Source organism: Tetrao urogallus, assembly GCF_951394365.1.
Source record: "Tetrao urogallus genome assembly, chromosome: 7".
Taxonomy (NCBI): domain Eukaryota; kingdom Metazoa; phylum Chordata; class Aves; order Galliformes; family Phasianidae; genus Tetrao; species Tetrao urogallus.
This window is the reverse complement of record NC_136820.1, coordinates 6,534,479-6,557,470: the sequence shown is the minus strand read 5'-3', so window position 1 is coordinate 6,557,470 and position 22,992 is coordinate 6,534,479. Positions and strand designations below refer to the sequence as shown.

At 42.6% G+C, this 22,992-nt stretch overlaps 1 protein-coding gene across 1 annotated transcript; it reads left to right on the top strand.

The window, feature by feature from the left end:
- Positions 1 to 3,064: 3,064 nt before the first annotated feature.
- MLH1 (mutL homolog 1) lies at positions 3,065 to 21,965 on the top strand (the record flags this gene model as incomplete). The annotated part of the gene is made up of 19 exons (XM_079538512.1): positions 3,065 to 3,180; positions 3,690 to 3,780; positions 4,060 to 4,158; positions 4,708 to 4,781; positions 5,778 to 5,850; positions 8,194 to 8,285; positions 9,529 to 9,571; positions 12,302 to 12,390; positions 13,374 to 13,486; positions 13,853 to 13,946; positions 14,980 to 15,133; positions 15,850 to 16,250; positions 16,935 to 17,080; positions 19,112 to 19,220; positions 19,328 to 19,391; positions 19,906 to 20,070; positions 20,745 to 20,837; positions 21,285 to 21,398; positions 21,798 to 21,965. The coding sequence occupies 19 exons, from the start codon at positions 3,065 to 3,067 to the stop codon at positions 21,963 to 21,965; spliced, it is 2,298 nt and encodes a 765-aa protein (XP_079394638.1).
- Positions 21,966 to 22,992: the final 1,027 nt, after the last annotated feature.

The window sequence follows — 22,992 nt, the reverse complement described above, 5'->3', positions numbered from 1 at the left end:
CACCTGCAGGCCATAACCTGAGCATGTTGCAGGCTGCAGGACAGGACACTCGAGAAAACTGTCATCTGACCTCACCGAGTATCGGATGGTTTTATCTTGTGACCGCATACAGCACAGTTCAGCTTCTTCTTTGCCCACCAGAGTGCACAGCTGTGCAAAGCTTGTGGATACCGGGGATCACATAAGCTGCATCATCCCAACTACGCCCACAGATGGGTCATGTCCAAGTCTGATGCCACCTCTGCGGTGCCAGGCGGTGTGGTGGGCTGTGTAGAGATGAGGTCAGGAAGCTGCTCCTCTCACAGGCACTGAAGTGGGCAGAGAGGGTTGCAAAGAGAAAAAGGCTGCGGTCACTCACTGTCCCAGGGACAGGCAGCAGCAATGCCCTGGTCCATCAGCAACAAACTCTCCTGGCTCCTGGTCCCCATCAGCTGCCATGGATTGATGTACCTGTACTACTCACCTCCACTGCTGTGAGTGCACCCCATGGAGCCCCAGCTCCCTGAGCCAGGCAGGGACAGGGAAACGCTGGTGATGCTGTGGGATGGGCACCAAGAACTGCTGTTGGCATTCCTACGGCATAACTCAACCAAGGCCTCATTCAGTGCTCCAAGTCTCACAGCTGTGCTCAATTGGAGTCCAGGAATGGATTCACACTGGATTCTGCTGGTGCCTGATTGTATAAAGCAAGGGTCAGTGAAATCACGGTCACCTGTCACTGACTTACAACCCCTTGGTCAGTGACCTCACAGCCCACTGATGCATGTATTCGGGCACTGGCCTGGGCCTCCATCACTCTCCATCATTCAGTGATTTTCCTTTGAAATGATGATACATTCAGGAAAATAAAAACGGCAGGTTTGCTATCTCCACGCTAATCCATCTTCTGTGAACTGTTTCTACTGTCTGAAACTTCTTTGAGAGACACTTTTTTTCTGGTTCTGGTTTGGATGCAGTACAAATTGGTGCCAATCTCTATATCAGGGGTGCTTTTTGCAGGCTGTTTGCTCACACTTTCCTCTGCAACTTACTCTACATGACCTGCTTCAGCAGGGGTTGGACTGGAGGATCTCCCTATGACTCTGTGATCTTCTTGATTTTCTACTGGATTTTTTTTTTTTTCTGTTTTAATTAGATTATCCTTTATGTTTCCCAGGGAAAAACTGACCATGCATCTGTGTGACTATGGCACTGTTTAAGTTTCTTATTGCTTTTACTCTTACTTCTTGGAAGAAGTAGAGCACAATGTATATTGTAACTTGTTTTTAGAAATAGATGACTTGAAAAAGTAGAAATACCATATATTTTAGCAGTGTATTTTAGAAATATAGTTGTTGAATTGTTGTATTACGTGATTAATTCTTGCTTGCAAAATTGCAATAGCTTTTAGATGTTGCAAATAGTATGGATGTAGTACTGTAGACTAGAAAACATGCTGTAAGGCTATTCTGTTTTGATAGAGACCCTCTGCAAAAGAAACACAACAATGAAAGCCACGGCCTCCACGCAAGGCCAAATTGTCTCACTCTGGAATTAGGCTGGGATGCAACAGGCAGGCATCAAGATACTCCTCTCTATCCTCGTTATCTTCTGCACCCCAGCACATATCATTAAAAGATGGGTTGCCAAACTTATCTCTATCCAAGGACAAGCAGACATCCAGAAATAATGGCCTAGTACTGAGTGAGAAGATGTTATGATTTTGGAACTATAAATTACTTACAATAGGCATTTCCCTACTGAGCATGCTTCAATGAAGAAAGTTCACATAAAGGACAAGGGAGGAAGATAATTGATGAAATAGAAGACTGTTGGTTGGACTGTCATGATGCTAGAAGGGTGCTAGATGGTAGAAGAGACCAAGGAATAGAAGATTGAAGGCCTCATAAATCACTACCTGAAATGGGAGTGCATGTGTTAACTGTCTCACGTGTGATTGATGAATGTGTACTACCTGTGGAAATACAGTGGACTCTGAATCATGTGGTGTTTGAAGCGATTATGGTGCAAATATCCCCAGTGCTTCTGGCGCTGCTAATAAAGAATACCTGATTTAGCGGTAACAAAAGTTTGCTGTTAAGTTTCTATGCATCAATTTCTTTGATTCAGCTCCTAAGAAGCAAACATTTGCCTTCTTTGCATTCATATTCTCCTCTTTATCATTAAAAAAAAAAAAAAAAGTAAGATTCCAATCGTCATTTTTCATTAATTCTTTGCCACTTCTGAGCCATGGCATCAAAACACACTGGTTAAATCTTCCTAAAACGTTCAAAATGAAATCTGGATTATTTGCTTTTAATTCGCATCAGTAAAACCGAATTTGTCTACTGCTCATCCTCCCAGCACCCAAGGACAATCCAAAGCAGCCTATTTCTATGGCAATACCTCACGTACGTCTCATCAGGCTTTCCTGGTAATTATTTGTAGCGACTGATCTGCGACTGATCGGTGGCAGCACGGCCCGTAGGGCACCAGCAGCAGCGCCGGCCGCCAGCGGGAGCCGCTGAGGGACGGACGAGGGAGCGCTACGATGGATGTGCGCTGCCAAGCAGGAGAAAGCTTCGACATGCGTGTGCTGCCTCCATGAGGAGGCAGGAGGTTTATCACGCTGTTTACTGGAGCCAACGCTCTTCCAATCGAAATGACTCTATGGGTCTGTTGCACTACGAACAAACCCCGCACGCAACACCGGCCCCATCGCGGCTGCGCACAGCGCCCGCAGCCGGCCGTCACGACGCCTCCTCCACAGCGCCCCCGACACTCGGCGGCGCCCAATGGCAGCTAGAAGCCCCGCCTCCGTAGCGCCTCTCCGCCAATCGCCGCGCGGCTCCGCCGTGCCACCGCCTCTCGGCCCCTTCTCTCGCCGCGGGCGGGAAGGCGGCCGATTGATGGACACTCGTTTCGTCCGATCGCAGAGCTCCGCAGCGCCGTGTGGGTGGTGCGGGGCAGCGCCGTTGTTTGGCGCGAGAGAGCAGCGCGGCGCTCTCCAGCTCCGCGACCGCTCGCCCCCCGCAGCGGGGGGTCTTGCGCTGCGTCCCGCTGCCTCGCGGGCCGGGCTTCTGCTATGGCTCTGGTAGCCGGCGTCATCCGGCGGCTGGATGAGGCCGTGGTGAACCGCATCGCGGCCGGCGAGGTCATCCAGAGACCGGCAAACGCCATTAAGGAGATGATAGAGAACTGGTAAGCTCCTGCGGCCCGCTGAGGGGACGTACGGCGGCTGTGGGCACGGCTGTGCGCTGCTGGCCGCTGTGGCGTGACGCCTGGCGGCAAGGGGAGCTGCAGCTACTGCTGGGGCTGCTGCCGGCCGTACGGCTGTGCCTGCGCCCAGCTGGGGTAAATACGCTTGTGCTGAACGCCTGGAGGGACGGCTCGCCCCAGGACTCCCTGCACAGGGGTTGGCTCAGTTTGCTGCTGTGTTGGATGTGAATCGTTTGCTCTGAGCGCCAGGTGAAAGGTCTGTCGAGGATACGAGTCGTGGAATTTCACAGTTTCACCTGCGCGTCCCTTGGTACGACAGCTACGCGATTCTTGGACTCCTCCAGGGGTGGTGATTCCAACACCTCCCTGGGCAGCCTGTGCCACTGCGTCACCACTCCTGGAGAAGAAGTGTTTCCTGACATCCGACGTGATATATGCATATTTATTCTCTAGAATTGCTGTTCTGTAACGTGCTTTATTGGTTTCTGCAGTTTGGATGCTAAATCTACAAGTATCCAGGTGGTAGTCAAAGAAGGTGGTCTGAAGCTCATCCAGGTCCAAGATAACGGCTGTGGTATCAGAGTGAGTAACGTTTAAAGCAGGTGGCTGTGCACTGATATTTTACACATAATGCCTCTTAAAACTTAATTTGGTTTGTAAATATTTATGCTCTTGAGTAGACGTGGAAAAAATTGGAGGTGCTCGAGGCCGGGTTGGATGGAGCCCTGTGCAGCCTGCAGCCCTGCCTATAGCTACGGGTTGGAACTGGGTGGGCTTTAAGGTCCTGCCTGGCCTAAGCTGGTCTGTGATTTTTACAAAACAGAAAGCAACTGTTACAATTCTTTTATCTCTTTCACACAGAAGGAAGATCTGCACATCGTTTGTGAGAGGTTTACTACCAGTAAACTGCAGAAATTTGAAGACTTGGCTAGTATTTCAACGTATGGTTTTAGGGGTGAGGTAAGCTCTCCATCAAGGTTTTGAAATTGTTCACTGTTTATAGTTATCCTTTTGCACTGCTGTTTGTGTAATTTCTCATTCTGAACACACTTTACAGAAGGTTCTGTTTTCTGAGAGTCTGTCTTGTGAATATAATCAAGATATATTTCCATGTTTAAATGGATTCCTAGGGAGAGGTATATATTCTTGTTTTCTGGAGTAAGAAAACTTTTAATTTAGGCAAGGCCCTCTTGTGACATGTTGCTTCAGGAGTCTGCAGGTGAAAGACCATGAAAAACTTGACAGGATGTAAATCCTTGATGACAGACATTGGACTAAATATGATAATTAAAGGCAGAAGAAAGTCCTGGATAAAAGTCAGTTTTTTGGGTTTCCCTAAACCCACATTCATGAGAGCTCTACTGACCTGCTATTTTCTTGTGCAAGATTTTATTAGTTGCTTGCAAGTAGTGTATAAAAACCTTGTGATGTTCTTTAAAGTGTTTACACTTGTTTAGCTACCCATGATCTCTAGAGCAAAGTTTAAAAAGATGCTTTTTCTTTCTCTAGGCATTGGCTAGCATCAGTCATGTTGCCCATGTTACAGTAACAACTAAAACAGCTGATGCAAAGTGTGCATACAGGTACGCTCGTTATTATCCAAGTAACTTATGCTGTCGGTGATAATGAACAGATTCTCTTTACGGTGCTTGGTGGCGGCGGGAATGGATACTGAAGGAATATTTTGTTTCTAGAATAGTTATAAATAAGGCCCAGAAACACATAACGTATCAGAAAACATAGCTTGGGTAATTTTTGTTCCAGAGTATAAAGGTAAACTTTACCTAGCAGTACCATTTAAAATTGGAGGGGATCTTAGCTGCTGAAGTGCAACGCCTTTTAATGTAGGGTAAACTTGTCTTTTTCACAATTTGGGATAAAATATATGTACTCAGTCAGCATTTCCTGCAAATTTCCAAAGTCTTTGAGCATGGGAATTTGCTTCATGTCACCTGATCAAAAGAATTTTGAGTACTCTCCTCAAAACTCAAATATAAGTAAAAATATTTCTATTATTATTATTTTTTTTTAAATTACGTTTGTAGGGTCTGTGAAATGTCAAATAAGAAAAAAAAAAAAAAGTGCCCTTTGAAATTCTAGTCTATATAATCTGAAATAACTGAATGGATCGGAAATCATTTATGCCAAAATCCTTTTCTGGACAAAAAAAAGCCACACCTTATATGTGAAGTCAGGAATGTCTTAACAGTGTAACTCAAGTATAAATTTTAGGGGAAGAATTATTATTAGTGCAGGTGTAAATATTAAAGAGACTAAAGGACAATAATCCTACTGTTGCAGGAAGTCTGAGTAGTGCAATTTCAAAACACGTATCCTTTTATCTGGCACTTTTTCTCTGCTGTTATTCTCACTCTCCTGCTTCTCCTGTGTGTGCAAAGGTTATTGAGGACTACTTTCCTCTAGCACAAAGTGGGGAGTTGCAGTTAAGCTTCAGCAAACTAAGTTCTGTAATGGTAGGAGTATGATGATGACAGGGTTTCTGTCCATTTAGTTTTTGTTTTCTCTCCCCCCCCTCCCACCTCTATTAACTGTTGGACAACTGTTTATTTTCTGCTTAGAGCTTCTTACAGTGATGGAAAAATCAAAGCTCCCCCAAAACCCTGTGCTGGAAACCAAGGGACACAAATCATGGTAGGTTGGTTGATTGGTTTTTGCGCATTCTCCTACTATTCCCAGGTCTTTATACCACCTATTGCTACGTGTTGCATTGCAAGGTATATGACAGCATCACTTAGAATATTTTTGAAATGGTTTTTTTTTGTGTGCCTTGATTGCAACAGCTGTTTCAGTATTTATTTGCATTTCATTAAAACAGTTTAGTTGGAGAATCCAGTGCTATCTGCAGTGGAAGAAATGCAGCTTTCAATGGAAAGCAGATGTTTGTGGTGTTGTGGTGTTGGTTTAAAAACAACAAAGAACTGATGTACTAAAATACTACATTGCAAAATAACATTGCATTTTACTAGGTGAAACTAAGCAGGTAAGGAAACACTGAACGTTGATCCTTTATAATGGGTCCTTCATGCTAGGCTGTGTAGGGATGGGGTCAGGAAAGCCAGGGCACAGCTTGATGTCAAAAAGAATAAGAAAGGCTTCTACAGGTATCTCAGCCAGAAAAGGAAGGTCAAAGAGGGTTTACCCTCTCCTAGAGAGTGACACAGGCAGGCTGGTGACAACAGACAAGGAGAAAGCTGAGGTACTTAACAACTTTTTTGCCTTGGTCTTTCCTGGTAACTGCTTGCCAAGCAGGTTCACATGTTTGGTTTGGTAAGAGGGGATTGAAGAAGCAATGTTCCTTCCACTGTAAGCAAAGGTCAGGCTCACAACTGCCTGAGGAACCTGAACATCAACAAGTCCATGTGGGTCCCAATGAGATGCATCCCAGAGTCCTCAGGGAATTGGCTCATATAGTTGCCAAGCCACACTCTATGATGCTTGAAAAGTTGTAGCAATCAGGTGAAGTCCCCAGTGACTGGAAAAAAGGTTACAATCGTACCCATTTTTAAGAAGGGTAAAAAGGATGACATCAGGAACTACTGACCTACAAGACTCACCTTTGTGCTAAGATCATGGAATAGATCCTTCTGGAAGCTATGTTAATGTACATGGAAGGCAAGGAGGTGATATGAAAGAATCAGCATGGCTTTACCAACTGTGAATCCTGCTTGACCGACTAGTGGCCTTGTCTGATGGTGTCACTGCATCAATGGAAGCAAGGGAAGAGCCACTGATGTCATCTATCTGGACTTCAGTAAAGCCTTTGCCACAGTACCTCTCAGCATCCTTCTCTACAAATTGGAAAGATATGGATCTGATGGGTGAACAGTTTTGATAGACAAAGAACTGGCTGCATAATCAAGTGCAGAGAGTGGTGGTCAATGGCTCAATGTCTGGATGGAGATCAGTGATGAGTGATGTCCTCCAGAGGTTGGTGTGGGGCCGATACACTTTAATATCACCATCAGTGACACTGACAGCGGGGCTGAGTGCAGCCAAGTTTGCAGAAGACGCCAAACTGTGGTGTAGTTGACATGCCAGAAGGAAGGGATGCCCTCCAGAGGGACCTAGACAGGCTTGAGCAGTGGGCCCAGGTGAACCTCCTGAGGTGCGACAAATCCAAGGTGTTGCAGCTGGCTTGAGGGAACTCCCATTCAATAAAAGCTGAAGGATGAAAGGATTGACTGCAGCCCTGCTGAAAAAGACGTGTTCTGGTGGATGAGAAGCTGGATGTGAGGCAGCGGTGTGCCCTCACAGCCCAGGCAGCTAACTGTGTTCTGGGCCGCATCAAAGGAAGCATGGCCAGCAAGTTGAGGGAGGCGATCCTGCCTCTCTACTGGATGCTGGTGAGGCCTCACCTGGAGTACTGCATCCAGACATGGAATCCTCAGTACAGGAGAGACATGGACCTGTTGGAGTACATCCAGGGAAGGGCCACAAAAATGATCCACAGAACGGACCACCTCTCCTATAAGGACAGACAGAGAGCTGGGGCTGTTCAGCCTGGAGAAGAGAAGGCTGTGAGGTGACCTGATAGTGGTCTTTCAGTATCTAAAGGGGAGCTACAGGACAGGAGGGGACGGACTCTTTAGCAGGGCCTGTGGTGATAAAACAGAGGGAAATGGTTTCAAGCTCAAAGATGGAAAATCTAGGTTAGATATAAGCAAAATATTTTAAATTGAGGGTGGAGGGCACCAGAACAGGTTGCCCAGTGATGTGGATGATGCTCCATCCCTGAAGACTCTCAAGGCCAGGCTGGATCAGTCCCTAGACAATCTGATTTAGCTGTGATGCCCCTGTTCGTTGCAGGGGCGTTGGAATAGCTGGCCTTCAGAGGTCCCTTCCAACTCTAAGGATTCTATGATTCTATATACTAAAATGTTGTCAGAAGATTTTGTTCTGTCTTTTCAGAAAGTAGTTTAATTATATAGTGGTTTTTTTTTAATGGTCTTTAATTGTGACCTTTTTCTCTTGTAGGTTGAAGATCTTTTTTACAATGTAAATACAAGGAGGAAAGCTTTAAAAAATCCGAGTGAAGAGTATGCAAAAATACTAGAAGTTGTTGGCAGGTAAACTGAAATAAGCAGCTCTAGTTCCTTTTGCCATGAAGAACATGGGTTTTTCAGAGAGATTGGTGTATGTGATATTGTGATGCTGTTGTTTTGTTTTTTACTTTTATTGTACAGTGTTAGGTAACAGTCTGTGTTGATGGAGAAAATTTAGATGATGAAAAACTATACTCAATTCAGGTTGTATTATTACTAAGAATCCCAGCAAACAAATGGAGATAGACTTGAATAAGTGAACTTCAAATAAGCTTGACTTGAAAAGAATCCAAGTAAAAACTGAATAACTGAATGTGAAAAAGAAAAAGCTGAATGGCAATTTGACTTCTTAAAAAAAATGTATATACCACTTTAGCTACCAGATATAATGTTTCCTTATTGGGTTCCTTTTCTGCATCTGATATGTGCAGAGGTTTGCAAGCAGGACCTATGCAATTTAACCGCATAAAACTGCTTTGCACCCTCAGTAAAAACAAAAGATAACAAAGAATAGCAGGGCACTGTGTTAAGTTTTAGCATTCTGCTACTTAGTCTTCACTGTGAAGAAACACTTCAGCCAGGAAGTTAAGAGGCAGGTCTGACTGTTATGTGGAGTGGGCTGATCTGAAGTCTTGCTGAGTTTGCCTTCCAACTCAGCCTTCTGTGATGCAGTGATGGCATCAGTGCACAAAGGAAGGGCAACAACTGATGTCATCTACGTGAACTTGTGGAAGGCCTTTGACATTAAGCCAAGGTTATGCAGCTGGTGTGTATCATAAGTTGGCCTTGGATAAAAGGCAGCTGAACTGTCTGGGTAGGGTAGAAGCCAGCCATTTCTCAGCCCTTTCTTCATACAGGTTGAGAGTGGATTCTCCTAAGAGAAAAGCTGTATGTTCTCAGTACTAAAACTACGTATTGAAACTGAACTAATGAGATCTATGTAAGTTGATTAGGTTTGTTGTTATTTTTTATGGTTGTTTTTTTAATTATTGTTTTAGTTTTTCTTGAGAAACAAACTAAGCTGATTATTTTTTTTTCCTCTCCCACATGGTTACAGTTATAAACAGATCAAATTTTCTTAATATCTGTTAGGTCTGCAAAAAGCTTAGTTTGGCTCAAGTTGCATTGCTGTCTAGCAGAGAATGATTTTTGGCCCTGTTACTAGCTCCTTTTTCAGCATTCACGAACAGGAGCCCTACATTCCTTTTACTCCCACGTACTGCAATCTTATGTTGCCTTTCTTCTTTTTTTTTTTTTTTTTTTCCAGGTATGCCATCCATAACTCAGGTATCAGCTTTTCAGTTAAAAAGGTATGTAAATAAAGTCCTTATAGTTTCACCATATACATGTCTAGTCAAGGTTTTATATATATTTTTCTTTCACACACACATAGGTATGAAAGCAACAGAATAGTTGTACTGCCTCTTTTGCAGAGGGAATGGCATATGGAGCTTTTCCTTGTACTGAAATGTTGAAGTGTACTTTGTTGCAGTTGAGTAGAAATCACTTTAGCAAACAATAAAGAAAACAATGTATTTCTCAGGAGTTTGGTGTTTTCTCTGTGGTCAATGTTTCATTTGTTTTAGCTTTATTATAGAATCATAGAATGACTTGGGTTGGAAGGGATCTCAGAAGATCATCTAGTGCCAAGCTCCCTGCTGTAGGCAGGGCTGCCAGCCATCAGATCAGGCTGCCCAGAGCTCCATCCAGCCTGGCCTTGAACACATCCAGGGATGGAGCATCCATAGCTTCTTGAGGCAGCCTTTGTCAGTGCCTTGCCACCCTCATGAACAATTTTTTTCTTATATCTAATATTAAATTTTTTAAGTATAAAGCCATTCCCCTTTTTCTTATCAGTACAGTCCCTGCTAGAGCCCCTTGCCTGCTTTCCTGTCAGCCCCCATTAGGTACTGGAAGGCCATTCTGAGGTCTCGCCAGAGCTGGACAACTCCAGCCTGTTTTCATAAGAAAAATGACAGCCCTCTGAGCATCCACATGGCCTCCTCTGGATCTGCTCCAACAGGTTCATGTCCTGCTTGTGTTGGTGGCCCCTGAGCTGAGTGCAGTGCTACAGGTGGGGTCCTGAGAGCAGAGCAGAAGGGGAGAATCGCCTCCCTCGCCCTGCTGGTCATGCTACTTTTGAAGCAGCCCAGGATACAGCTGGTTTTCTGGATTGCAAGTGCACGTAGCACGTTGAGTTTCTTTCTCATCAACTGATGCCCCCAAGCCCTGCTTACAGCTGCTCTCAGTCCATTCTCTGCCCAGCCTGTATTTCTGCTTGAGATTTCCCTGTTGTAGGGGCAGAACTTTGCACGTAGCCTTGTTGAACTTCATGAGGTTTGTGCAGGCCCACACCTTGAGCCTGGCAAAGTCCCTCAGTACAGCATCACTTTCTTCCTGCATGTTGACTTCACCACATAGCTCAGTGCTGTTGGCAAACTTGGTAAAAGTGCACTCAGTCCCACTGTCCACGTTGCTGACAAAGATGTTAAGAAGTGCCAGTCCCAATATCAACCCCTGAAGGACATCACCTGTCACTGGTCTCTACCTGATCACTGTGATGTTGATCATAACTCCTTGAGTGCAACCATCCAACCAATTCCTTATCCACTGAATGGTCCATCCATTGGATCCTTGTCTGTCCAGTGTGGAGACGAGGACTTGTGGGATAGTGTCAAATGCATTGCATTTGAAGTCCAGGTAAATGATGTCAGTTGTTGTTCCCTTTTCCACCAGTGCTGCAACACTGTCAAAGAAGGTCAATATATTTTTTTCAGCCGCAATCTGCCCTCAGCAAAGCCATGCTGGCTGTCACCAATGACCTGTTTTCCATGTGTCTTACCTTAGTTTCCAGAAGGATCTGCTCCATGATCTTGTCAACCACAGACTGGCCGGTAATTCCCCAGCTTTTGCTATTTTTCTGTTTTTAGAAAAGGGTTATGTTTTTCCCTTTTCTGGTCACAGGGAACTTGACTGGACTGCCATCACTACTCCAATATGAGTAGTGGCTTAACAACTTTATCTACCGTTTCTCTCAGGACCTTTGGATGCATCTCATCAGGTCTCATGGACTCATGCACCTTCAGGTTCCTTAGATGGCTTCAGACCTAATTTACTACATGGGCAGTTTATTATTCTGCCAGTCCCTCCTTTGCTATCTATGACTTGGGCAGCATGGCTAGAGCACTTGAATGAGGAAAAAAATAAGTCTTTGAGTACCTCAGCCTCCTCCATATTCTGTGTAACCATGACTCCTTCTGGAGAGAGCCCACGTTTTCTTCCTCTTATCACCAGTGTACCTATAAAAACTTTTCTTAGTGCCCTCGATATCTCTGGTCAGATCTAATTGTTTTCCTAACCTAATCCTAACTTTCCTAGCCTGATACCAGTCTGCTTGGACAAATCCTCTGCATTCCTCACAGGTATGCTTCCACCTCTGTAGGCTCCTACGTCCAGGAGCTCCTTGTTCATCCATCAGGGATCCTGGTGGTTTTGCTTCCTCTCTGTTGGGACGCATAGCTCCTGAGCCTGGAGGAAGTGATCTTTGCATATTAGCTGGCTTTCTTGGGCCCTTCTTCCATCCAGGGCTTTATCCTGTCGTACTCTACAGCACAGGTCCCCAAAGAGGCTCAGGTCTGCCAAAGCAAGCTTGCAGTATACCTTTCTCTATGTCCTAAGGATTCTGAAGTCCAGTATTTATGAGCTGTTTCAGCCTTTTTCGAAAGTCTGGTTACTAATAACTGTATGCAATAGAATTGTGTGAAGTACCTTCGTTATATGATGTTCTTGACACTTATTTCTAGAACTGCCCATGTTCCTCAGTTTCAAAGATGAAGTATTAGCCTGAGTAGCTCTGATGTGGTCTAGCAAATTCTGCAGTGCCTCTTAACATTTATTGCTTTTCTAAACACAAATAAGTAAATGATATAAAACATCCAATGACATTTTATCATTTGTTAGAGATATCATTGCTAAGTTTCATGCGTTTATGGAACAGACAGAACTGTGAATTGACTCATAGTCCTTTCTGGTCTCTTCAGCAAGGTGATACTGTGTCAGATGTTAGAACTTTAGCAAATGCTACGACGGTGGACAACATCAGGTCCATCTTTGGAAATGCTGTTAGCAGGTACGTTGATGTCATGTTTCATTTGGATGTGAAGTATTCCAGTACAAATCCCTCTTTTTTCTCTTTTAAAGAACACAGGCTGTGCTAACTCTTCCTGTTCGTCCTTCAAAGTGAATTACAGAGAGTGATGGTTGCAGTAATTAAAAAAAAAAAAAGTCTTTTCTGTTTTGCAGGCTTTTTTAAAATTTATTTTAAACTGCATCAAATGAAAAAGGAAGTTGTAGTTACTCCTTCACTGGAAGGGAACAATCTGCTTGTAATTTTTGTGTGCTAAACCAAAAAGACCAAGCTGTATCTGTTTCCTCTGTAAGTTTCTGTCCTTTTCTTACACCTTACCTCTTCATACCTCAGTTTTGCTATTTGATAAATTTCAGTCCTTAATTATTTTTTTTTTCTGAAGTGTTCCATATTAAAATTTTGACAAAAGCTACATTGGCCGGGGCTGGGCAAACCAGCCAGAAAAGCTGAAAACAAAACCACTCATCTATTTTGCTGCTTAAGGTAAAACTCTATCTTCATAAAATGTTCAGCTGAGAAAAATTCACAGCACAGATCTGGGGAATGCATTTGAGATTTCCCTAAGTATCAGTTTGATTCAATTACTAAATCCACAAATTATGTCTTAGGAAGACATCTAATAGATGAAAACACCCTTAGGTGCAGTATTTATTTACCAGGTACTAGCTTTTCTCTACTTCCAATTCTTGTTCGATAATGCTTTTCCTTGGCACAACCCTGAAGGTGTAGAAAGAAAACAAGAAGAGAAAGGAAATGCCAGCTGTATTTTCTTACTTGTGTGGTTAAATAATTTTATAGCTCAGCAAAGAATGTTTGAAATCTCAAATAATTTGAATGTTATCCTTAACCATGACATAACTACAGTATAGAACAGTATGTTGCTACATGTGAGGGCTGTTTGAAATTGCATTAATGGAAGAATACATTTTGTGTGTATGTGTGTGTTTCTGTCAAACTGTCAATAGGGAACTCATAGAAGTGGGATGTGAAGATGTAAATCTGGCCTTTAAGATGAAAGGCTACATCACGAATGCCAACTACTCTGTGAAGAAATGTATATTTTTACTCTTCATAAACCGTAAGTTAAAAGACATAAAAAGCAACGTGTTGTGCAGTCATGCTGCTTACATAATAATCAGTAGAGCACAGCTTTCTGATGAATTGCCTTCTGACTATGAACATTTTTCAAAGATGTCAAAGAATTAATGTTAACCTTACCTGTAGATCTCAAGGTGCTTTTCAGGTTTTAATGTGGCTCATGCTTTGCAGCGAAAGTACTGGAGTGCAGCTCACACTACAGTAGCTGAAGCTTGTGGAAAAAATCAAGGTTATGCATGCCTTTTGCAGATGCAAAGCTTGAAGATATTGGTTTGAAGGATTAGTTAGGCACCATCTAATCTATTTCAGTGGCATTCTTTGATAATAGCATTTGGTTCTGTTTCAGATCGGCTGGTAGAGTCAACTGCTTTGCGGAAAGCCATAGAGACTGTGTATGCTGCTTATTTGCCAAAAAGTACTCATCCATTCCTATACTTAAGGTAAAGTAATGGGAAGAAGTAGTCTAGCAATAATGCAGCACACTTGGAATCTTGGGACAATGACCAAGAATCACTGAGGCTATAGGAGAAGGCAACAGGGAAACTCAAGGAAAATACTTCAAAGGAATTAAGGAGTTCTCCTCCAACAAGGTGACAAGGCTGGCTGCCCAGCTGAAGTGCCTCAACACCACTGCATGCAGCTTGGGAAAAGCAGGAGGAGTTGGAAGTCACTTTAGTACTAGAACACTGTGATGTATTTGCTGTTACTGAAACCGGTGGGATAACTCCTGCAACTGGAATGTGGCTGTTGGCAGCTATGAGCTGTTCAGAAGGGGCAGATGAGAAAGGAGGGCTAGAAGGATTACCCTCAACATCAAGAAAGGAGTAGAGTGAGAAGAACTGTCCCTGAAGAATGGCCACGAGCCAGTCAAAAGCCTATGGGTGAGAGTTAAGAGACAGAGGCAACAACGGGAGCCCTGTGGCTGGTGTTTACTACAGGCCGCCTGATCAAGAAGAGCCTGATGATGATGAAACCTTCTTCCTCCAGCTACAGGAGGCACCACGATCACAAGCTCTTGTCCTGCTGTGGGACTCAAGCACCCTGACATCTGCTGGAAAAGTAGCATGGCAAGCTGTAGCAGTTCAGGAGGCTTCTGGAGTGCATCAAGGATAACTTCTTAGGCCAAGTAATAGAAAGCTCCACCAGGGGGATGCAGTACTGGACCTGTTGTTCATTAATACAAATGAACGGACTGGTGACCTCAGGATATAAAACATGTCTAAAAACATTTTAGTAGTCCAGTGGAGAGGTTGATTTAAGGTTATTTATGCAAGCTGACTTGGCTGAGATCAGAATAGAATTTTAATACACCAAACAAAACTGACTGTAGTGTAACTTGAAGTTTCAGGATCATTATGGTTTCTTTTCCTGAGGTGATTGGTGCCTGGTTTGATAAATTTTATACTGAACCAATTTGTAGCCTCTCTGCCATCCATGGGTAACTTTGTTAACTTCTTTTAAAATGTTTTCCAGCCTGGAAATAGCCCCTAAAAATGTAGATGTGAATGTGCACCCTACAAAACATGAGGTCCACTTCCTTCATGAAGACAGCATTCTAGAGCGTGTGCAACAACACATAGAGAGCAAGCTGCTGGGTTCTAATTCTTCAAGGATGTACTTTACTCAGGTGAGGATACATGTTTCAGGTAACCACAGCCCTGTACAAAGTACTTTAACAGCAGTGGATGTATTATTTGCTTTCTTCAAAAGCACAAGCTAGGCTGGTCACCAATGTTATACTGGTAGCTTGAGATCTTTAATGTTTTGGGGATGAAATTGCCTTAATGATAATAATGTGGCAGTGAATTTACTGGATAAGAAAATATCTTGAACAGATACCTCACAAAGTTATTTAATCTTTTTCATTTTGCAGGTATATTACCCTCCAACCTTGGTCAGCTTTTGTTCTGCCCTTTTCACAAGAAACATGAGACTGAGGAAACTGTGTATCTGATGACACTGAATTTAACCCAACTGGAAAAATAGCAGGAAGAATGTCCTGATCTCTTTTTAAATAGAGGATAGTATAAGAACTATAACTGTAATCTTTTTTTTTTTTAAAAAAAAAGTTTTCTTTGTGCTCTTTTTCCTTAAAGACTTTGCATTTCAGACAAGGGAATGCTAACTGATGATTTCTGTAGTTGCCAAGATGATGACACTCATGTTATGTGAATAGCAAGTACAAGGCTGGTGGTTGTCTAAGCAGCTGAGATGGTTTCTGTGGGGTTTGGAAGTTACTTGCTTTCAAGAAGTAAGAGGCTGTGAGAAACAGAAATGATCTTTGTGTTGTCTGTGTGCTCTTGCTTACGACCGATCTCTCTTCTTTCTCATATCATAATGAAGACATTGCTCCCAGGGGCCGAATGTTCCTCCAGTGAGGTGGTAAAATCAGCAGCAAGCTCTTCTACGGCTACAAAAGGAAGCAGTGATAAAGTTTACGCGCACCAAATGGTCCGCACTGATTCCCGAGAGCAGAAGTTGGATGCTTTTCTTCAGCCAGTGAACAACCCCCTGAGTACAGGCCCCACTGAAGAGACAACAGGGGTTAACGTGGGAGCTCCGGAGGGCACATCAGGAGGCCAACAGGACCGTCCTGTTAGGCCACAGGATGCTGAAATGGAAGACGTGAGTGAGCTTCTGGAAACAGCTGATCTAATTGAAATGGCTGACGTTCAGCAGGATGCAGTGATGCCTGGAGGGCTGAGTAAGAGCGGACACTTGTCTCCTGAGAAAGCACTGCCTCGGTAAGTCTCATCTTTCCTGAGGTCCTACCTGTTTATTTCATGGCATCAGCCTGAATTCAAAAGTTTTTCTCATCTCTTTGGGCTTCTGCTTTCAGAAGGATGTTTTGTTTTCTTCTCTAGAGCATCTCCTTACAGCATTTTAATGAGAAATCCAATTTCATATGGGAACTGTAAATTACATAATCCTGTTCCAGTTTTCACAAGTTTCTGTGCATGCTGCAAGGCAGGAAACAGTATAACTAATGATACTGACTTTCCTTCAGAGAGATCGTATCAGTCTGCCTCACTTCATTTCACCCTTTTGTGGTACGATGGAAAGACAGCAACTACATCACAGCATTTTGCAGCTGTTACCCTAGTAAAGATAAAAACCCTGTAGTGTTTTATGGCTCCCTTGGGGGCTGTTCTGAGAGGCCAGAGTCTTCTGAGGGAATCTGGTTAGTTTTTTCCCTATTATTACAGAGAAAGAAGAGTAGAAAAGGTAATTAGAAATAATTATCCTTTTTCTAATGAATTATGCCTAGGAAGAAAAGTAAAACAGTATTTCTTTCTGGGAAACTGAGGAAACTTCTGCTTTGCTTTCTTAACGTAGAGTATGTGAATTCAGCGTCCTGTCTGTTTGAGTGCGCTTTGCTTACGTGACAGAAAAGCAGAACATCTTTCCTCTTTGTTTCTGTACTGCAGAAAGAGACCACGGGAAGACACAGACATACAAATGGAAGAAGACACCAGGAAGGAAATGACTGCTGCCTGCACCCCTAAAAGAAGAATCATCAATTTGACCAGCGTGCTGACTCTCCAGGAGGAAATTAGCAGCCAGGCACATGAAAGTAAGTGAGTGTTTTGTTTCTCAGCTTTGTTTTACCAGATAAAGATGATTGTTTGGACTGCTAAGGGGGAAAAAGTTAAAAAGGTGTCTTTAAAACGTGTTAAATAGGTTATAAATCTCAAACTGCATCATAACTAATGCCATAAAATCACAGCTTGAAAAACTGAGTTAATTATTATTTTTAAGCAAATCCAAGTTACGATATTGTCATTATAAGAAAATTGGCTTAGTTGCATGATTCCAAAATAGATTCATAAGGAGAACACAATAATGGGACAAGCTTGATAATTGTATTTTTTTCTATTTGGATCTGTCCTATGGATATAAGGGGAGTTTACAAGAGACTGGTGAAAGAGTTTGGAAAAAGATGAAAGGTTTGCAGTTCTTCCTAGGGTTGTTCCCTCTTCACTCCTTCAGTTGCTTTAAGAGTTGCATAAATGACATTGAGTCACACAATGCTGTATTATTCAGCTAGTCTCAATGTCTTATCTGTGTTGAATTTTGTTGTTGAAATTACCGTGATTTTCCTGCTAGCAAGAAAACTGGTGAGCAAGAAACAGCAAGAAATTACTGGTGAGCAGCTCTACAGCCAACGTGGCAAAACTAGCAGACTTCTGAAATAAATAACTTGTTTAAAAAAAATTCAAAAGATCAGGATTTTTAGAAAGCACCTTCTGACACTACTTGTGCTCTACAAGTTTTGCAGTAGGATGGTAATTCTGAGCTGGCAGTTTCATAGCTGACTGTCACAGTTTAACTACTGAAATCACATAGTTGTAGTCCTGTACCATAAAATTCTCCTTAAACTTTGTGGCAGACCTTGTGCAGCTGCTCGAGGTTGTCTTATCTTCACACATGTAAGAAATTCTTTTCCTGCAGTATTACAGTATTCTGGAAAAAGTAACAGTAGATTTGTTAGCGTAGTGCTTTGCGTTTTCTACGTGTGGTTTTGCTGTGACTGCAACATTGTGCTTCTATAGCCAAGTTTCTTCTGCAGGTTGTAGTGACGTTTGCAGAATGCCTAAAACGAACATGGAAACTGAACTTGTCATACTTATGTTTTCAAATGCAAGAGAAGGACAGAAACTTATTAAGGGGGAGAAGGGAGGGATTACAGACCTAAGTTACTGCATTTCCAGAGTGCAGTCTGACAGCATTAGATTTTGTTGCAACTTTGTTCTGCATCTAGAAAGATGCTAGGAGCCCAGTGCAGGGCCACAAAGATGATAAAGGGCCTGGAGCATCTCGTGTATGAGGAAAGGCCGAGTAACATGGGGCTGCTCAGCCTGGGGAAAGGAAGACTGGGGGAGCTGGGGATGGGGATCTGATTAATGTTTATAAATACCCACAGGGAGGTGGGAGGCAAATGGATGAGGCAGGCTCTTCTCAGTAGTGACAGGACAAGGAGCAGTGGCCTAAAACTTGAACATAGGAAGTTCCACACAAACATGTGGAAGAACTTCTTTACCATAAGGGTGATGGAGCACTCAACAGGCTGCCCAGAGACGTTGTCGAGTCTCCTTCTATGGAGATATTAAAGATGCATCTGGATGCCTACCTGTGCCACCTGTTGGAGGGAACTCCCTTTAGCAGTGGGTTGGGTTCAATGATCTCTTGAGGTCCCTTCCAACCCCTTCCCTTCTGTGTGATCTGCTGTGTTGTTTTTTTGGTTTTTGGGTGGTGGTGTTTTTTTTCTCCCCCTGCCTGTGTTCCCTTGCAAACCTCCTGTGGCTGAAGCAACTTGAGAAAGTCAAGTCAAAAGGAGAGACTTCTAAAAATTTGCATTTGCAGATTAGCTCATAACCTTTCTCATTTATGCTTTAACATTGAGTATATGCATATGCAAATAATTAAGATTTCAAAATGAATTGTAGCATTACAGGCCTACATTAGAAGCTGTAGCATAGCAGTGACCAAACAGTAACCAGACTCTAAAAGTCACAGATGACTCAGCTGAATACATTTACTTAGCACACAGGATATCATACTTTTTCTCTTGTTGTTTTCCTTCTTTTCCTCTCTCCAATTGCAGGTCTTCAGGAGATGCTGCGCGATCACTCATTTGTTGGCTGTGTCAGCCCTCAGTGGGCTCTGGTGCAGCATCGGACAAAACTGTATCTTCTCAATACAACAAAACTCAGGTAACAAAGCTGTCGTTTCCAACATGGCCCATTTTTCCCCTCTTAATTAGGACACCTTGGAAATGCACGATTGTGTTCATACAACAAATGTTTGTGTTTTAATTTAGCCAAGAACTCTTCTACCAGATACTTATTTATGACTTTGCAAACTTTGGCGTTCTAAGGCTCTCTGTAAGTATACTTTACATTGTGTTCTATATGAGATTATTTACAGGAACCCTGTCCTTTCAAATAACCTGCATGTTTATAGGTTCTTCTTTGTCCACTGTGGGAGGGATGTGCCGTTTCCTTTACAGTAATACAGAGTGGCAAAGCTGCAGTAATTTTGTAGCTGCAGCTGTAGGTTGGGATCCTGGCTGCTGGTTGTGCTTGTGACTGTTCACCAGGCTTTGCTCATACATCAGTACAAATAATTGTAACGTACCTCCTGTGCTTAGCAGAAATACTGTTGGATTTGATAGCGCTTATCCCATGAATATCACAACACTTTGCAGGATTGTGGACTTCATGGAGTTTTTTTCACAAATTCACACTTTGTAGACTGGTTGATGGGCTGATGTGCTCTGCAGGATAGAAGCTGTATATTTAACTCTCATGTAAGGAAGAATCTGTCTTTTTTTTTTTTTTAAGTGTGGGAGCAGTTTGGGCTGATGGTTAACGACATTTCTGCTGCTTTGACTTCTAGGAACCAGCTCCTTTATATGAGCTTGCAATGCTTGCTTTAGAGGACCCAGAGAGTGGCTGGACAGAAGAAGATGGCCCAAAAGAAGGCCTTGCTGAGTACATAGTTGAGTTTCTGAAAAAGAAGACTGAAATGTTAAAAGACTATTTCTCTCTTGAAATTGATGAGGTGACTCTTCACACTAAATAGTGCTTTGTTTTGACAGCTGGTAATAGCAATAGTTTGCTTGCAGTGCTTACTCTCAGCAAGAGCTAGCTCTGGTAAGACTTGGGTGGTTTACCCGTTTCATTGAAAATGTTCAGGACATGCTGCTTTTAAAGGAGGGCTACACATTTAATTATATTAATTATCAAATAAAATGCTTGAGTCATTGCTTCAGTAACTAGCCTGCAGCTTTCCTGTCCAGCAAGGTGTGCAACCTCACTGTAGCCGAGGCTGAGCTACAGGATCTCCCTCACTTCTAATATTTGTGTGTGGCCTATTGCATCTTTTATTCTCTACAAAACTGAACAGCTTTAGCAAATGTGTCATGTAACCTTGACTTCCCACCTCGTATTCTCAGTGGAAATAGGATCAGCATAGTCAGTGGGTAGAGGAGGGAGCTCAGTTGAGGTCTTCCAGAGGTGAAAGCTCTAAACTGAGGCATTATAAGTTAAAGGCCACCACCAACCCTTTTCCTGCAATGGCTACCTGGAATTGGGCTTCAAAAACTTGCAACTTCAGATATCCCCTAACGCTCAGCAAGTTTAGCAAGGAACAGTCTTAAAATAGGTAACAGTTGTAGTGCATCCACTGCAAGAAAAACCATATGTTTTACTGAAGCAGTAGCATTGCCTCTGCAGGAAGGAAACCTTACTGGATTACCACTCCTGATAGACAACTACATTCCCCTGCTGGAGGGACTACCGATGTTTGTCCTTCGTTTGGCCACTGAGGTATGTTTTTGGAAGTTATTTGTTATCAAATGTCTTTTTTAACTTAGGAAATTATGAAGTGAGTCAAGTGAATTAATGGTAAGCTGCAAAGGAGGGGCTGAAATAGATTAAATGCACTGTTACATACTCCAGGCAATAGTTACTGATTAATCAGACTTTGCCTCTACATTTATAACTACTAACTGAGTATGTTTTGATTTGAATTGCCTCCATTTTTACTCATTTCTGTTCAGTGCCTTCACGTTACCAGCACAAAGATGGCCAGAGCATTATTCTGTACCGTAAGGAACGTGCTGTAGCAGTGGGGTTGGGCTCTATGATAACTAGAGTTCCCTTACTGTGCTTTCCTGATTTTTATTTTTTATTTTTTTCCCCTATATTAGGAATTGTTACCAAGTCTCTGGCCACTTATCCCGATTTTATTAAATTACTTCTTTCTTCTAACAGGTAAACTGGGATGAAGAAAAGGAGTGCTTTGAAAGCCTAAGTAAAGAACTGTCTATGTTCTACTCCATTAGAAAACAATATATAATAGATGAAACCAACCTGGCAAGCTCTCAGGTACCATAATATGTTACTACCTATGCAACAAGCATTAACAAGACAAACTCTGTTCTTTTTCTCCCCCAAACTACAGACTTCTGATTGCAGTAACACTTCACATATACACTTAGCCTCAGTTTGGAAAGTGTTTTTTTAACCTGTTGAGCTACAGTAAGCTTCTAGAGGTGGATGCATATAACCTAAAATGTAGTTTGCTTGTGTATCTGTTTAATCATTCAGTTAAGCTAGCCAGTTCAAGTGACATCACTCATGGATTTTTCAGAGCTTAAAATTGACTTTGCAGTACAGAACGAACTTTACTAGCAGAATTTTAGTCTCAGTACTCTGACAAAGTTGAGGTGCTCTCTGTTAGTGAAATAACTTCAATTTGTTTATCCTTTCTGTTCCACGTTTCAGAATGAGGATTCTGACTCTGGTTCACCACCATGGAAATGGACAGTGGAGCATGTTGTTTACAAGGCCTTCAGGACTCATCTTTTACCTCCTAAACACTTCACAGATGATGGCAATATTTTGCAGCTTGCCAACCTGCCTGACTTGTATAAAGTTTTTGAGAGATGCTAAGAAATTATTTGTATAGATTTGTGCATATGTAAAAAACTTGTTACATTCTGTTATATTCAGATAAAGTATTGGAGGCGGTGGGAAGGGAAGAGAGGATTGAATGACAGCAAATAGATGCTATATTTTTTCTTCAGTTTTATCAGAGAACAAAAAGAATTGATTATGTTCCTAAAATAAAAGATAAGATTTAATTTATGGGCTGTGCATCAAGTTTGCTGGAGAAGAGGAGCTAACTTGAGCTGAAGCTAACTGAAATGCAGGTGCTTTAACACGGCCTTGAGCCCCAAAGGGAAGATTATCAACTTCCTTTTGTTTTGATGATGCAGGTACTGTCAAAAAAACCAACAGTCTTCATGAACATCAACTTAAAGCACGTGCAGTATCTTTTTAGTACAGGACTAGCTAATGTGGTATTTCAGAGCTCTTCAAATAAGGGGGCTCACTTGCCTTTATCAAGGAGTCTGGAAGTGGAAACAGGAATTTGGTGCAAGGTAACAAGTTTGCAAACATTAAATCTGCTTCAAAGAAGAGCTGCAGTTGATAATCCTGAGCACAGGCTCAAGAATGAGAGACCATTAGTGCTGCTCAGGCAGAAAAAAACCTTGTTTTGAGATCTTCCCAACTCTGAATGGTGCAAGGACATCACTGGTCCTTGACCAGCTTCAACTGTGTGCTTTAAAAAAAACAAACAGCAGCGCTAAGGCTCTGGAGTAGAAAGGTCCTACAACCTCCTTGCTGTGATAAATGCTCCCAAAGTGCACTGTGATTCCACTTGGTATACTGCCACTGCTAGAGCTTGCTTGTCTTGTGATTTCACAGAATGGCCCGGGTTGGAATGGACCCCAAGGTCAGGAGACATAGTAGGAATGGGTGGATGGTTCAACTACATGATCTTTTCCAACTTTATTCAACCTGTGATTCTATGAAATACGCTGGCTTAGGAAATGCTTGCAAATTCTTACCTTGAGTTTGCTATATCATTATTGATGTTTGGTATAAAATACATTTCTCTCCCCCCTCAAGGATT